This window comes from Amphiprion ocellaris, chromosome 14 (genome assembly GCF_022539595.1).
Source record: "Amphiprion ocellaris isolate individual 3 ecotype Okinawa chromosome 14, ASM2253959v1, whole genome shotgun sequence".
In the NCBI taxonomy this organism is placed as follows: domain Eukaryota; kingdom Metazoa; phylum Chordata; class Actinopteri; family Pomacentridae; genus Amphiprion; species Amphiprion ocellaris.
The window spans coordinates 34,263,386-34,281,339 of NC_072779.1; the positions used below are offsets into that span (position 1 = coordinate 34,263,386).

General features: G+C 39.9%; 2 protein-coding genes across 2 annotated transcripts; both read right to left on the reverse strand.

The window, feature by feature from the left end:
• Positions 1-1,005: 1,005 nt before the first annotated feature.
• On the reverse strand, positions 1,006-2,818 carry LOC129350558 (NLR family CARD domain-containing protein 3-like). Its single transcript, XM_055017461.1, has 3 exons — positions 2,800-2,818; positions 1,308-2,450; positions 1,006-1,137 (listed from the first exon to the last, which is right to left on the reverse strand). Exons 1-2 carry the CDS (start codon positions 2,816-2,818, stop codon positions 1,555-1,557), a joined length of 915 nt encoding a protein of 304 aa, XP_054873436.1. The 3' UTR covers positions 1,006-1,137; positions 1,308-1,554.
• A 591-nt stretch (positions 2,819-3,409) lies between these two features.
• On the reverse strand, positions 3,410-9,777 carry LOC118470226 (cysteine-rich and transmembrane domain-containing protein 1-like). The gene is made up of 5 exons (XM_035947787.2): positions 9,395-9,777; positions 7,779-7,875; positions 7,335-7,366; positions 6,173-6,269; positions 3,410-4,621 (listed from the first exon to the last, which is right to left on the reverse strand). The coding sequence occupies exons 2-5, from the start codon at positions 7,840-7,842 to the stop codon at positions 4,515-4,517; spliced, it is 300 nt and encodes a 99-aa protein (XP_035803680.1). The 5' UTR covers positions 7,843-7,875; positions 9,395-9,777; the 3' UTR covers positions 3,410-4,514.
• Positions 9,778-17,954: the final 8,177 nt, after the last annotated feature.

A 17,954-nucleotide genomic window follows, 5' to 3' on the forward strand; every position in this document is an offset into this window, starting at 1 on the left:
GCTAGGCTAACAGTTTACCCTGCTTCCTGTCTTTGTGCTAAGCTAGGCTAACAGTTTACCCTGCTTCCAGTCTTTGTGCTAAGCTAGGTTAACAGTTTACCCTGCTTCCAGTCTTTGTGCTAAGCTAGGCTAACAGTTTACCCTGCTTCCTGTCTTTGTGTTACGCTAGGCTAACAGTTTACTCTGCTTCCAGTCTTTGTGCTAAGCTAGGCTAACAGTTTACCCTGCTTCCTGTCTTTGTGCTAAGCTAGGCTAACAGTTTACCCTGCTTCCAGTCTTTGTGCTAAGCTAGGTTAACAGTTTACCCTGCTTCCTGTCTTTGTGCTAAGCTAAGCTAACAGTTTACCCTGCTTCCTGTCTTTGAGCTAAGCTAGGCTAACAGTTTACCCTGCTTCTTGTCTTTGAGCTAAGCTAGGCTAACAGTTTACCCTGCTTCCTGTCTTTGAGCTAAGCTAGGCTAACAGTTTACCCTGCTTCCTGTCTTTGAGCTAAGCTAGGCTAACAGTTTACCCTGCTTCCTGTCTTTGTGCTAAGCTAGGCTAACAGTTTACCCTGCTTCCTGTCTTTGAGCTAAGCTAGGCTAACAGTTTACCCTGCTTCCAGTCTTTGTGCTAAGCTAGGCTAACAGTTTACCCTGCTTCCTGTCTTTGTGCTAAGCTAGGCTAACAGTTTAATCTGCTTCCAGTCTTTGAGCTAAGCTAGGCTAACAGTTTAATCTGCTTCCAGTCTTTGTGCTAAGCTAGGCTAACAGGTTCTCTGTGTGTCATATTGATGTGCTAAACTACACTAACAGTTTCCCATTCCCTTCAGTCATGGTGCGCAGCTTAGCTAACAGTGTTCTTCTGCTTCCACTACTTGTGCTAAGCTAGGCTAACAGTTTACCCTGCTTCCAGTCTTTGAGCTAAGCTAGGCTAACAGTTTAATCTGCTTCCAGTCTTTGAGCTAAGCTAAGCTAACAATTACCTGAGAGTCTCCAGTCTACAGTCTGGATCTTCCACTTTAGCCCTCAGCATCTCCTCTCCTGAGTCTCCTGGATGGTTGTAGCTCAGGTCCAGCTCTCTCAGATTTGAGGGATTGAAGCTCAGAGCTGAGGCCAGAGAAGCACAACCTTCCTCTGTGACCAGACAGCCTTACAGCCTGCACACACAAAACAACACAAACCTGACAGACAACACTTGGATGGATGTTTCTCATTCTTGGTTTTCTTCTTTGTCTTTCAGCTACATTTTGCTGCAGATTTGATGCATCTGAAGCAAATCAAGAATCAATCTTACATTTTCTTTCAGTTTCAAAGTGTGAGTCCTGACCTGAGAGCTTCCAGTTTACAGTGTGGACTCTCCAGTCCAGCAGAAAGACTCTCCACTCCTGAATCCTGCAAGTTGTTGTTAGTCAGGTCCAGCTCTGTCACCCTGGAGGACTGGGAGCTGAGGACTGAGGACAGAGCTCCACAGCTTCTCTCTGACAGATTACAGCCACTCAGTCTGAAGAGACAGAAAGCAGATTATACTGATGAAACAGCAGGAAAATGGAAAAGTATCTTCAGTCTCCAACTACTTACAGAACTTTCTTGGAGGCTTTGACCACTGGCAGCAGCCTCAGAAGAACATCCTCTGAAGCAGAGTATTTCTTCAGGTCAAACACGTCCAGATGTTCTTCTGATGACAGTAAAATGAAGACCAGAGCTGACCAATGAGCAGGAGACAGTTTATTTGTGGACAGACGTCCTGATCTCAGGGACTGTTGGACCTCCTCCACTAGAGAAACATCCTTCAGTTCATTCAGACAGTGGAACAGATTGATGCTTCTCTCTACAGACACATTCTCACTGATCTTCTTCTTGATGTACTCCACTGTTTTCTGATTTGTCTGTGAGCTACTTCCTGTCTGTGTCAGCAGGCCTGGTAGGAGATTCTGATTGGTCGGCATTGAGAGACCCAGGAGGAAGCGGAGGAACAAGTCCAGGTGTCCGTTTGGACTCTGTAAGGCCTCGTCTACTGCTCTCTGGTAGAAACCTGTTGATTTACTTTGGAACACTTCAGACCACCAAGATGTTCTTTGTTGTTCTTTGTCCAGCAGGTTGATTCCAGAGGTGATGAAGGTCTGATGGACATGAAGAGCAGCCAGAAACTCCTGAACACTCAGATGGACGAAGCAGAACACCTTGTCCTGGTACAGTCCATTCTCCTCTTTAAAGATCTGTGTGAACACTCCTGAGTACTTTGAGGCTGCTTCCACATCGATGCCACACTCTGTCAGGTCAGACTCATAGAAGATCAGGTTTCCAGCCCTTTTGACCAACCGGTATCCGTTGGCTGCTTCAGGAGACCCCCGAGTCAGCCAGGCCTGAAAGGCCTCCTTCTTCAGCCTGACGGCTTCCCTCACCACTGGTGTCCACCAGCGGGTTCTGGGTTGCTGCCGCGAAAGACACCAGTGACCTTCAGGCCACAGCTCTTAACAGCCGCCTCTGCAATGGAGGCTTTGAACATGGACCACTCAGATTCCATGTCCCCAACCTCCAGGATGCAGGAGAAACTCTTCCGGAGGTGGGAATTGGTCCTCCACCAGATGTTCCCAGTTCACCCTCATTACATTTGGGTTTACCAGGTCTGTCCAGCAGCCTTCCATTGGATCCAACTCACCACCAGGTGGTGTTCAGTTGACAACTCTGCTCCTCTCTTCACCCGAGTGTCCAAGACAGACAGCTTTCCTTTTCATTTTCATTTTTAAATGAGACTCAAATTTACAATTATTTGTAGGTGTGGCGTTTGCTCTGCACACAAGAAAAAACACATCATCCACGCTGAGACTCTCCAAACATGATGACAATCTGCACAGCAAACCAGTGAGCCTGTCAACACTGTAAACCCTGACAGTCAGCTACAAACGAGTCCAAATGAATAATATGTATGTCTCTTTAGATATGTATGTGTGTCAACATACTGTTTATATTGGAACTTCTGGCCTCTGAATAAACATTCCTGATGGATCATACGAGTCCCCAAATGACCGATAAACCATCAGCTTTAAAGGTTTTCTTTAAAAACACTACACAACAAAACAAGATGTTTCTTAGTTCATGATCAGCTGCAAAGCAGGAAGGATCTCTGATCCTGTTACAGACTTTTAGTCCAGTTTAAATAAAGCTTAAAGCGCTGAATAAACCTGAAACAACATTTAACGCTTCATTTTCTGTCATTTAAATTTATTCTTTATTTCATCTGGAACGTGTTTTAGAGGTGAGTGTGTCTGCATATTAGTTTTTGTTGGTTTTTTAATAATGTTTTACTCCTTTCAACAAAGAATTTAGTTTAACTTCTAAGAGTCTAACAAGCATAATGTATTTTATTGTGTAATGATGACTGAATCATTGTTTAGTATCAATGAAGGAAACACATGAATGAAGACAGTCTTTTCTGAACTTTTATTGCTGACATGGGATAGAAACTGTCAGTGCTTCAGTCCAGCTCTTCAGAAGGTCGCTATGACTTCAGTTGTCCAGCAGATGTCACTAAAACCTTGAAGTTTTCAATCTTCTAGACTAGTGGTTCCCAGCCTGTTTGGCTTGGAGCCCCTCCTATAAGCTGCACCCCAGCCACAGCCCCGTTCTGCGTTTTTCAGACACCAATTCCGTCAGTAATTTTCTAACTGCACACAAACTAATGAATCTGGATGAACTAGAGCCAACCTGGAGAAAGACCAAATAAATGTGTTTTTAAAATGTTTTATAGGTAGACTTGTGATGACACAGTGAGTCTGTTACTCTGATTTTATCCAGAATGTAAAAATCTATTTTTTATAACATCACAGCCTCAGAGTAGACAAAGCTTTGCGCTCCCCTCAGATCTCTGGCGCCCCCCTTGGGGGGGCGCGGACCCCAGGTTGGGAAACGCTGTTCTAGACAAAGGACTGAATTAATCTATGAAGACAAACTAAATGTGAGCAGCAGTGAGTCCTAATCAGCTGCAGAACTTAACTGTGTTACATCACAAGTCAAATTAGTGATGCATTAAGATTAATGTGTCTCTGAACATTTAATGTCAAATACAGATTTACAGTGAATTTAGTTGTTCTAAATGTTTATATGAAATTATTTATGTTCTGGTCCAGATGGATGCAGCTGTGTGAGGAGGAAAATTATTGTTCTGACATTTGTTAAAATTTTATTTATTTATTTCAAGAGTGAAATATAAAATATTTTAAATATGTGGAGCCAAACAGTTCATCATCCACTTTCCACAGACTTTATTCTATTGGAGGGAAAAGTGAGCTTTGAATGTGGATGGATGGAGTCATTGATCAGTAAATATTGATTCCTGATGGTTTAATGACTGAATGTCGCCCTCATGTGGTCAAACTGTTTCATTAGAGCAGCTCACATTCTAGTTTCCTTCTGTTCATAAAATCCACAGACGAGGAGTTTGCAGCTGAAGGTGAGACGATTACAAGCTCAAAGTTAAAGGACACAAAACCGCCTCAATCAGCCAATCAGAGAGCAGCGTTTGTAAAGGTGAGGGTCAGTGGTGGGCGGTCAGAAGGTTCCACAGGAAGCAGCAGCAGAGAACCGCCAGACACGAGTCACCGCCGCCACCGTCGTCATGGTGATGTTGCTCCACGACGTAAACTGGAGAAGTTCAGAAACAGCTGAAAACACCACATGGTAACACAACAACTACACAACTACAACTACAATACAACCAACAACACAACAACTACACAACAACACAACTGCAACTACAATACAATCAACAACACAACTACTACACAACTACAACACAACCAACAACACAACAACAATCCAGTGACAACACAACTACACAACCAACAACACAATTACAACACAACACAACTACAATCTAATGACAACACAACTACAACACAACAACACAACTACAATCTAATGACAACACAACTACACAACCAACAACACAACTACAATCCAATGACAACACAACTACACAACCAACAACACAATTACAATACAACTACAACACAACAACTACAATCTAATGACAACACAACTACAACACAACTACAATCCAATGACAACACAACTACACAACCAACAACTCTGTTTCTGTTTGTTTTATCAGATGTTTTTCTCTTTTCTTTGAGCCAACGCTGGACCGAATTTCTCCACATTCTATAGTCAACTGTATAGTTTTACAGCCTCTAACAGCTTTAACTCCACTCTGTGATTTTTAGAAAACGCGTCTATGAAGCCCTCAGGTTTCAAACACGCTTCTTCTTTTTGTTTTAATCACTAAAATGTCACTATTTATCAGCCACAAACTGTGAAAACAGAAGAAAAACCATCAGATTTTCTCTTTTCAGCTGAAAATGAACCAAATCTGAGTTAAAACTGTGATATTTCATCAGTCTCTTTATTCTGCTGTAGAAACGTCGTCTCCTCATCCTGTAGATGTTGAACTGTCTCCATGTTTCCACACTTTGTCATCTTTAATCTACTTTTTCTGATTTTATGTCATCTTTCTGTCACATTGTGTCTCATTGTTGTTGTTTTTTACTATTATACACATTTGGGACACTTTTGTCTGTCGGTGGTCATTTTTGTATCTTTGTCGTTTTTGACTAGTTCTGTGTTGTTTTGTGTTTTTGTTGTTGTTTTTTTAATCCTGTTTGTTGTTACTTATTTGTTTTCTAATGTTATTTTGTGCAGTTTTGTGTCTCTTTGTGGTCATTTTTATCTCCTTATCCTGTAGATGTTTCCAGACTTTTCCTCTCTACTCTGCTCCTCATCAGTAGAAAGATGTTTCACCATGCTGAATGTATCTCCAACTACTTTAACTCCTCTGTTCACTGTTTCTGAGCCGTGCTGCATTTGTTATTCATCCAGTAGCTTTGATTTTCCTCTCAGTCTCAGAAGTTTCTGGTTTGACAGAATCTGTTTTAGTTCTTGGTGAATCTTTGAATGAAACGTGTAGAATAAAGTCTTTCTTTGTCCCTTCTTGGTGTTTTTACAGTTCCAGGCTGATAACTGGGACCACTGTGGTGATTTCTGGTAATAATAATAATAATAATAATAATAATAATAATAATAATAATAATAATAATAATAATAATAATAATAATAATAATAATAATAATAATAATAATAATAATAGTAATAATAATAAATGCTGGTCTTATGAGGACCGTGTTGGTTGAAGCTCACCGGTGTGTTTAGGGGGTCCGACCGGGCCGTCCTGGTACCCCGGCGCTGTGAGGCCTGGATCTCCGTGGTAGTGGGTGTGGAAGGTCTGAGGGAAGGTCTGCAGAGGAGATGGTTACCATAGCAACACCAAGGGTCTGTTTTAGTTCCGTTCTGAGTTAAATTCATACGTTAACCAACATGTTTCTGCTTCACGGTTTTTCATCTTAACTTCCTGAATCACTGCATTTCTGTGACATCACTTCCTGATCTTTTGGCTTTAACCTGCTGTGTTGTTTCTCTCTTTTATTGATTTACATCTTTTTTAATTAATCCACCTGCGTTAATATTTACAGTCATTTTTTCATCAGATATTTTTCTTTGTTCTGCTCTAAAGATGCAGAGAAAAAGATGAAAACAATTTAAACTGGAGAAGAAGATTCTTCATCTTGTGTTGCTGGATAACTTCACTTGTTTCTATTCTCACATGTATAGTATTACTGCTAACTATGCTAACGATGCTAACACTGCTGACTATGCTAGCAATGCTAGCACTGCTAGTGATGCTAATACTGCTAACGATGCCAATAAAGGTAACACTGCTGATGATTAAAACACTTATAACAATGCTAACACTGCTAATGATACTGACAATGTTTACAATTCTAAGGATGCTAACACTACTAACACTGTTAACTATGCTTTCACAGTTAATGATGGTAACATTGCTAACAATGATAACTCTGCTAACAATGCTAACTATGCTAACACTGCTAACTATGCTAACAATGCTAATGATTCTAACGATGCTAACACTGTTAGCTATGCTAACACTGCTAACGATTCTCACATTTGTAATATTTTGGGGGAAATTTTAATGTTTAAAGACAAAAAGTTATAAACTGCTGATGAAAAGTTGTAATTTTATGTGAATAAAGTTGTGATAAATCACAACATCAGAAGAAAATAATATCTCCAAGTTTTTTAATTAAAAGTTTGTAATATTTCAGAATGAAGAGCTGAGAAAAATGGTTAAATATTGCAAAAAAAAAGTAAGAAAACTTCAAATCTGTTTGGTCTCAGATGGAATATTTCAGTTTTGTTGTCCAAGAATCAACTTTCAGTTCTTGAGTCAATATTTAAACATAAAGTGAACAGCGGCGCTGCAGCAGTGCATGCTGGGTACCTGGTACGAGGAGCCGGGGAAGCAGCTGAGAGCTGGAAAGATACAACAACAGGTCACATGATCACAACAACAGAGAAACAGTTTCAACCTTTATACACAAAAAACAGCAAAAATACCACAAAAAAAATCACAAAGTTCACAGTTTATAAAAATGATGTTTGAATATTGTGAGAATAAATTTATAAAATCACAACGATTCAGTAAAAAGATTTTTATGAAAACATCATTTGTGAGAATGGAAAAGCTGAGAATGATTCAGAGGCTTCAGAAGCTCTAACTGTGTTTTCTGTCCTCACACTTCCTGTCACCTGATAGCCACGCCCACCTCACCTGTCCCCAGCTGTCCAATCAGCAGCAGTGTTTGCAGCGGCCATGTTGGCTCATTGTTAGTGTTTCTGTTCTCGGGTTTCATTCTTCAGACTTTCAGTTTTAATTCAAACCAACCTGGAGGGGAAGCGGCGGCGTCGGACAGGTGAGGATGGTAAGGGGGCGGAGCCTCAGCACTCATCTGGACCAGCAGCGATGAAGCAGGTGAGAAACACTAAAACATCACAGGTACCATTAAAAAAGCTGCATGTTTACTTCTTTTTAGTGTAAAATTACAGATTTACGTCCAAATATTAAAGAAATTTTCATGTTAAAATGTGAGTTTGTCACAAATTATTGGTCCAATTAAAACTTCATGTTCTTTAAGTTCAGACTTTATTCTCAAAATACTCAGTTTTTTAGCAAAAGCTTTTGATTTTTCACATTTGTGGTAAAATTATTAATTGATTTCATGATATTAGAAATGATTTCCTCAGTCGTTTACTTGATTGTTGAAATTTATTTTTGTGTAGTTTCATTTTCTCATCATTTCAATATTAAAACTTGTTTCTGACTTGAACTAATTCAGTCGTAACGATGTGAACAAAACGATTCCTGTATGAAATTTCTGCCTTTATTTTTATTTATGAATCACATTGAAGCATTTTCCAGTAAAATTCAACTGATCATGGAAACATTTATCACAAACTTTTTCTTTTAAATTTTAGTTTTGAGTCGTTTCTATCGTGAAATATTTCCAGTTCAAATTACATCTTCATAAAAACACATTTAAAAACGACTAACTGTGTTTTTCTTTTCAGCACATTCTTTATTTCATGTTTATATATTTTCTGTTTACATGAATTATTGCTTTTTAATATTCATTAATGTCAGTTTAGTGTTTTATAAAGAGAAAAGTTCACATTCAGACTCTTTCTGATCACATATTCAGGAAGTTTTGGTGAAACTATAAATGTACGTTGAGCAGCTTCCTGTCATGTTTTTCCTTTAGTTTATCAGTGAAGTTGTGACTCATAAAGACAAACGTGAATCTTCAGGTTTTCTTCTTTTCTAACAGACGACCAGCAGCTCTGATCTGATCTCCTGGTTTCTGTCTCCTTGTTGACTCCAGTTTTTCTGTCAAACGGACTTTTGTTTGTTTTCAACAAAAACCAGTTTCCAGTTAAACCATCGGCTCCAGTTTAGACCCAGTTAGAAGTTTAAAAACCATCAGCAGATGTGGGTAAAAAAACGACATTTAAACAGTTTTACGGTCAAATGCTGTGAAAGAACAAATTACTGTTGGTAGAAATACAGATCATTAATGTGGACGGCGTTTTATGTTTGTTAATTATTATTTTACATCATTTTCTTTCTAATAGCAGCAAATATCTGCAGAATTCTGACATTTTTCTGATTTAAAATCAATAAAACTGTAATTTATGGTTACACGCTGTAATAAAACAGTTATTAAACATTATCAGATTATTCAGTCGACTTGAATTAAAACAATAAAACTATCGATGACGTGAGAACAGAACAAATATTTATCTCTGTCTTTTATAGACATTGATTATTGATCTGAATCTTTCCGTTCATCAATCAAGTCGTTTCATATTTTTGATTTTTAGTTTTTTCTTTCCGTTCTGATATTTTACAGTTTTAAAGTTTCTGCTCTTCATTCAGATTAAAACAGCTGAAAACCTGAACCGGGTCAGAACCAGTTATTTATGGAGTCTGGAGACAGAACTTACCTGCAGCTGGACTCTCTGCTGATCGATCTCTGATTGATCTCTGACTGACTGATTGATCTCTGACTGACTGATTGATCTCTGACTGACTGATTGATCTCTGACTGACTGATTGATCTCTGACTGACTGATTGATCTCTGACTGACTGACTGATCTCTGACTGACTGATTGCTGACTGACTGATTGATCTCTGACTGACTGATCTCTGACTGATCGATGGACTGAGCAGTTGTCAGAGACACGAGGACAGAAAAACGTCATCAGCAAACAACCTGCAGCGTTTAAACTGAAACCAGTTTCTGTTGTTGCTTTACTGGTTTAAAACATCTGATCTCCTTTTAATGTCTTTGTTTTTAATTAATTAAATTTTGTTTATTGAACATGATCATGAGTTATGAAGGACTGATTCTGAAGGCAGGCTACCTGAAATGTGATATGCAGTTTTTAAACAGATTGTTGACAACCTGTTAAACATCATTAATTGTTTTTATAGATTTTATTTTACAAGACTTGACTTATTTGGAATTTGTTAGCTGCTGCATGTGTTCAATGCAGTAGTTAAATAATTTATGAGAACCTGTTCAGCACAAGGAAATGATTGTTTGTTAACAGTAAATAACAGCATATGGCACCAAAATACTGACAGTAATATACTGTAAGCATAAACTCTAAACAGCACAATACTGTAATATTTTTTACAGTAATAAACTGTTGTTGTAGAATACAACAGGTTTACTATAGAATAATAACTTTAGCTGACAGCTCTTTACTGTAAATTTACAGGGAAATTTCTTAGAGTGTGGATTCAGGTATGTTCTTCTGTCACTGAAATAACCACTGAAACTGAGAGCAGAAAGATTCTTCTTATAGAGGCCGTATAGAAACATAATGAACAAAATGACTGAGCAGCCCCTCTGTGATTGGCTGAGCTGCTCCGTCGTTGGTAGGTAAACTCAGAACAGAAGCAGGAAGAAGTCAGGAGACCTCTGACTTCAACTTCTATAATCTGGATCATAAATTACAATTAATACATGTCTTATTAGGTCCCTGTATGACCGGTGCCAGAGCTTGGTCCGCATCTCCGGCAATAAGTCGAACTCGTTTCCAGTGAGAGTTGGACTCCGCCAGGGCTGCCCTTTGTCACCGATTCTGTTCATAATATTTATGGACAGAATATCTAGGCGCAGCCAGGGTGTTGAGGGGGTCCGGTTTGGTGACCTCAGGATTCCGTCACTGCTTTTCGCGGATGATGTGGTCCTGTTGGCTTCATCATGCCAGGACCTCCAACTCTCACTGGATCGGTTCGCAGCTGAGTGTGAAGCGGTTGGGATGAGGATCAGCACCTCCAAATCCGAGTCCATGGTCCTTAGCCGGAAAAGGGTGGAGTGCACTCTCCGGGTCAGGGATGAGGTCCTGCCTGAAGTGGAGGAGTTTAAGTACCTCGGGGTCTTGTTCAAGAGTGAGGGAAAGATGGAGCGAGAGAGAAATAATCACACTTCCAGTGGCTGAGCCTTCACGTTTATTCACTGAAACAGTTACAGAATGGGCTGCTGTTCTGGCCGTAACCCACACCAGCTCAACATTACCAGCCTCAGTTCCAAACAAAAAAAGACAGAACACACACATTAACTTCCCTAAACTTGCCTAAAAGTCCCTTGTGACCATCAGCTGCCAGTCAGCCTGCACTCTGTCTTAAAGGCACAGAACATGATTAGCTCAGAACATTACAGTATGTTAGGATTCTCTGTGATGGTCCAGATTAGATATTGTCTAATCTGACGTGACTAAGTAGACTAGTTGTCTCCATATCGGTATGTAATCTAAATCTGACCTTCCTTGAACTACAATATCTACCTGAAGATCAGAGAGAATCTTCAGATTTGTTGCTGGAAATGCTCACATGAATGTGCTGCTTTGTTGTTTCACTTCTGAATTCAGTAAACCTTATTCTCAACCTGAACCATCTGAGTCTCCAGAGTGTCTCTGTGTCTGCCTCCTCATTCCTCTCTTGACACTACAGAATTTCAATAACGATCAGCATAGTTAGCATAGTTAGCGTAGTTAAAGCTGTAAAGTCTGATCCTCATCTATGGAGGGAAGTTTTTATGTTTCTGTTGGGACCAGAACCAGTGGAGGCAGGTTGGAGCTCAGTGTCAAGTAGATTCTTGTTCCAGTTCTTCCACATTCTTCAAACTTTGGTTTCTGGTTAACGACTATGACCGAAAACTAAACAACACGTCAACAGTATGAAGAAATCTAAAGCGGTGAATTCCCATCACTCCTTCAACAACAAACTGAATGTGATGCTCCTGTTTTCTGCTAATTGGACTTGAATGTGCAGAACTGCAGTTTGATTTCTATCCAATGAGAAGACTGTGATTGTATTTCTCCTATATTGGTTTCTCTTCATTGGCTCCCTGTTAAATCTAGAATAGAATTCAAAATCCTTCTTCTGACATATAAAGCTCTTAACAACCAATCTCCATCATATCTTAAAGACCTGATAGTACCATATTACCCTAGCAGAACTCTTCGCTCTCAGACTGCAGGCTTACTTGTTGTTCCTAGAATCTCTAAAAGTAGAATGGGAGGCAGAGCCTTCAGTTATCAGGCACCTCTCCTGTGGAACCAGCTCCCAGTTTGGGTTCGGGAGGCGGACACCCTCTCTATTTTTAAGACCAGGCTTAAAACCTTCCTTTTCGACAAAGCTTATAGTTAGGGCTGACTGGGTGACCCTGACGGGGTGAGCTGGTGTTTTCATTTGCAAAACTGACTTCCCCTCTTGACGTCCCTTTAGTTTGCCCCTAGTTATGCTGCTATAGGCCTAGGCTGCTGGGGAACCTCTCTGGATGCACTGAGCCCTTCTCTAACTACCTATGTATTTACTATATATACCATTATTGCATTACATTCACTCTGTTTCTTTCTGTGTCCTTTCTCTGAGTGTCCCTGGTCCCAGAGCTGGATGCTGGATGCTTCAGATGTGTGGCTGTGTTTTATGGTCCTTGTGTCCCACCCCCCCACCTCTCTATCTCTACCCCTCTATCTGTATCCCTCTATCTCTACCTTTCTACCTCTTCTGTCCCTCTCAACCCGCCCGGCCAGCAGGCAGATGGGTCCCCCACATTAGAGCCGGGTTCTGCTCGAGGTTTTTTTCCCTGTTAAAAGGGTGTTTTCCTTGCCACTGTCTCCTTTTGGCTTGCTCTGGGGGTCAGGCATATGGGTTCTGTAAAGCGTCTCGAGACAATTTGACTGTAATTGGCGCTATATAAATAAAATTGAATTGAATTGAATTGAATTGAAGGAAGTTGTGACAATAATCAGAGTCTGAGATCTTCATCTCCAGCCTCCAAAAACTACACTTCATGTTTTATTTCTAGAACCTGCAGATTAATTCTTTCATTTCATCCAGATAAACTCCAGACTCCCACATTTACCTCAAACTGGTGCAGAAAGTGGTAGAAAAACTCTGATCTGACAGAGAAGGAGATGCATCATAGTACTACACATTCAGAGTACTTCATGTGTTGTTAAACTCATCTGGAACCAGGACTGAGGAACTGCAGGAGCTGATTTTCTCATCATGTGACCTTAGTTGGTACATGAGGGCTACAGATTTGATCTTTTTATCAATCAGTTCACAGTTAAACCAACAAGATGCAACATGAAAACACAATAAGAGGGAAAAGACCGAATGTAAACAAACAGCAGCTCATCAGACTGTCCCAATAACCGACTGCCTGCTTTATTTAATGTTTACTGGAGCTTTATTTGTGCACCAGTGTTTAACCATCAAACCTAAAAATAGATTTATCTTTGACTCTGAGAGGCCAAAACACATTCACACAATCAACTCCAAACTCATTTGAAAGCTGTAAACTACATACTTCTCCTTCTGCTGCCTTCCTTGATTTTATCAGTTATTTTTTACTTATTTAATTCAATTCAATTCAATTCAATTTTATTTATATAGCGCCAATTACAGTCAAATTGTGTTGAGACGCTTTACAGAACCCATATGCCTGACCCCCAGAGCAGCCCTAAGGAGACAGTGGCAGGAAAACACCCTTTTAACAGGGAAAAAAACCTTGAGCAGAACCCGGCTCTAATGTGGGGGAACCATCTGCTGCTGGCCGGGCGGGTTGAGAGGGACAGAAGAGGTAGAGAGATAGAGATAGAGAGATAGAGATAGATGGATAGAGGTAGAGGGATAGAGGTAGAGGGATAGAGATGGAGGGATACAGTTGGTGGGAGAACAACCACACATCTGAAGCATCCAGCATCCAGCTCTGGGACCAGGGACACTCAGAGAAAGGACACAGAAAGAAACAGAGTGAATGTAATGCAATAATGGTATATATAGTAAATACATAGGTAGTTAGAGAAGGGCTCAGTGCATCCAGAGAGGTTCCCCAGCAGCCTAGGCCTATAGCAGCATAACTAGGGGCAAACTAAAGGGACGTCAAGAGGGGAAGTCAGTTTTGCAAATGAAAACACCAGCTCACCCTGTCAGGGTCCCTCAGTCAGCCCTAACTATAAGCTTTGTCAAAAAGGAAGGTTTTAAGCCTGGTCTTAAAAATAGAGAGGGTGTCCGCCTCCAGAACCCAAACTGGGAGCTGGTTCCACAGGAGAGGTGCCTGATAACTGAAGGCTCTGCCTCCCATTCTACTTTTAGAGATTCTAGGAACAACAAGTAAGCCTGCAGTCTGAGAGCGAAGAGTTCTGCTAGGATAATATGGTACTATCAGGTCTTTAAGATATGATGGAGATTGGTTGTTAAGAGCTTTATATGTCAGAAGAAGGATTTTGAATTCTATTCTAGATTTAACAGGAAGCCAATGAAGAGAAACCAATATAGGAGAAATATGATCTCTCTTGCTAACTCCCGTCAGTACTCTGGCTGCAGCATTTTGGATCAGCTGTAGATGTTTCAGAGAGCTTTTGGGACAACCTGATAATAAGGAATTACAGTAGTCAAGCCTAGAAGTAACAAATGCATGGACTAGTTTTTCTGCATCACTCTGAGACAGGATGGTCCTGATTTTCACAATATTTCTCAGGTGGAAAAAGGAAGTCCTACAGATTTGTTTTATGTGTGAGTTAAAGGACATGTCCTGGTCAAAGATAACACCGAATGATTTACAATAATTCACATGGACAAAGAAAAGGCCTTCTGGAGGAAAGTTCTGTGGTCAGATGGAACAAAAACTGAGCAGTAATCTGTTTGGAGGAGAGAAGGTGAGGCCTTTAACCCCAAGAACACCAAACCTACCATCAAGCATGGAGGTGGCAGTATCATGCTCTGGGGCTTTCTAGAAGAGCTTCTGAACTGGTTTCAGACTGGATGTTGGACTGGTTCTGGCCTTTCTTGGGACTGGTTTATGTTTGGTTTCAGTCTTGGTTCTTCTGGTTTTGGATGTGATTTAAAGTTGGGTTAGGATTTATTTTACTCTGGATCTGGTCCTGGATGAGGACTAGTTTTTTAGATGGTCTAAAGCTGACAGTATATTTGCACATAACCACTGATGTGCAGAGTGTGGAGTCTTTATTTTTGAATTAAAATGTTGTGTTTAGTGTAAATTTTGCGTTCCATATGTGCCGTATTGTGCCTGACCCTTTACATCAGACCTGGGCATTGTACAGTCCATGGGCCACATGCAGCCCAGTGACTGGCCCTGACTGGCCCTAATGACGTTACTGGCAAATTAAAAGTCAATGCAAATATTTATCATATCAAATCCACCACAGATATTCAACCTGACTTCAGTGCACTTAGATTTATCTCATTGAACAACAATAAAAAAAAGAACTTCAGTAATGCAAACAAACAAAGCTGGATGTATTTATTTCTTTTTCGTGTAACGTTAATGTGGTGCTGGTTTTGCACCTTTTTGAAAATGTGTTTGTGAATAGTCATTAAATAGTTGTCCATGTATTTTTTAATTTACTGTTTTATAGAGCTATATATTGAGCAGAGCTGTAAGTATATTAGTCCTTAACAACTGTCAAAGTTTTACCCACTCCGTCCTTAAATTGAGTCTACAGTTCTTTAGAAAGGCACATCAGACATAGCCCAAGAAACAGCTCGCTAAGCAGCAATTATTTCAGGTAAACAGCGAGCAGCCGTCTTACTTAACAACTCCTCATATCTAGAGGAGTTCTATGTAAAAAAAAAAACCAAAACAGAACAAAAAGCAGCTGCTCCCACACATGTAAATCCAGGATGTTCATCTAGACATTCAGCACCAATGATGAAAAAAGCTGCACAATGTCAATTCTGTTTCAACTGACACTAAATGCATGTGGCATAAATAATAATCATCACTGAGAGACCTGTGGAAGCCTTAATATTTGAGAGTGATACCTGATGCTATAATACGCTTGTTGCTGTCCCACCACAGCTTTGTTCGCAACATACCCAATTCAGTGGGTATCACATCCAAATGTCAAATACTAAAAGCAAAAAAACTAAAGTGGCTACAGACTGGTGGACGATCTGAAAGCTCTGTGAAGGCACTGATGCAACAGGCCACAGCATTAGCCTCAGCAGACTACAACAAACCTTCAAAATGGTCATTTCCTGTAAGCATGTTTGTGGCGTGTTGGACCAAAAAACAGACGTAGGCAGGTACTCACAGTCTACTGGTATCACTGCATGGAGTGTGGAAAGATAAGTGTCAGAAAATGATAATAATGCTATGATTAAATGCTCTTTATGATTTCAAACTACTGTATAACTATGTGACTGTGAACTCATTTAACCCAATGTACTCAGTAAATTTCTATGATTAACTTTGGCCATGACAATATAATAAGATGGACTTGAAAGCAGCCGGTTGAAAGTGGCTGCTCAGATAATACCACTGCAAAACAATGGCCTGTAACTCAGTGTTTTATTTAACCCTTCTGTTGTCTTTATTTACGGGCACCAAAAAATATAGTTTCCTTGTCTGAAAAAAAAATTAAATTTTCAGCAAAAAAAATTCCTAAATTTCCAAAAATTTGCAAAACCTTCAAGAAGGAGATTCAAATAATTCCTTAAAAGTTTCTGTGAACTAAAATTTTTTAAAAATCTCCCAAATTTGGCAAGAAAATTCTTGTAAATATTTTCCAAAAAATTGGAAAAATCTTCCAAAAAATCCTTAAAATATTCAAAGTGATTAAATATATATCAGTAAAACTTCTGATATTTTCTTTGAGAACATTTACCAAAAAATCAACCAAAATCCAGCGAAATTCGCTGGATTTTGGTTGATTTTTTTGTGAATGTTCTTAAAGAAGCTTTTTTTTTAACATTTCTTTTTTTTTCACCAAAAAATGTTGAAAAATTTCCCCAAAATGTTGAAAATGTGGATGTCAGAAGTTTCACTGTGAAAATATTTTTTTCCTCCACATTTTCAAATATTAAAACGGGTCAGTTTGACCGGCAGGTCGATACGAGGGTTAAGGAGCAGCCAGGACTCCTAGAGGAATTTTCCTGACAATAAGCTACTAAACACTTGCATACGGGTCTCAGCAGGAGAGATGCCTTAACTATGACCCTGATATCCTTTAGGGGGAGTGTAAACAGATAAACTTTACTAACCATTCATGAAATACTTACCGGTCCACCGATGCTTGTGCTAGTGTTTGGAGGAACTTCCAAAGACCCACCCCTCAAGGTGTTGGAGACTGACATGGGAATTTTTATTAAGTGAATAACTAATGTGCACAGAAGTATTTTCTCTTGTACTGTCTCTGTGCAGGTAAAGCAGAGAGCAGAGGAGGTATCAGACTACTCCATGTCCACGATAAGGCCTGGAGGCTAAGTGTATGTGAAGGCTTTGAGAAGGAAGTGGAAAATGTCAAGCAGGGAGTGGCCTTATCAGATGGATACGGGGCTCAAAACATGGGCGAAATATGTCCCAAACTGGAACCAGTAGGAGAGTCTGAATGCTTTGAAGGAGTAGGAACAGTGCATGTGGTAATTTTCCAGTAGACAGATGTGAGAGGATGTGGGATGTAGTAGGAGGTAAGGTAGGGTTAGCATTAGGTCTAGTAGCTGTACTCAGATGTGCTCATGTTCAAGCAGTGCTAAAAATATCAGTCATATCTCAGGAAGCCTTAATCAGCATAAGGTGGACAATCAGACGTCCTCGTCACACAGTTCAGATAGAGAGGTAATCAGCCACATCCACAGGTCACTATAGATGCCCTAAGACAGCACAGAGGCCTTACATTTACTATAGCCAGCAAAGATTCATAAAATGCACTGAGGAGGCCTTGTCTGCTCTGAGGGAACAGTTGAACAGTTCTTCCAGTACAACGTCACGGAAGAACAGACTCGGATTAGATTAGCTATTAGCAGAGAAAGGAGCAGTTTGTGTGTTAATTGGAAACGTGTTGTACTTACATACCTGATTTCACAGTTCCAGACGGATCCTTTTCATTGGTAATGACGACATTTAAAAGTCTCAGGAAAAAAGTAAAAGACCATTCAGGTGTTGAAAAGAACTGATTCACATGGCGGGAACTGAAACTTGGTAATTAACCCACTAAAAGCCAAATATCTGGATAGTAATG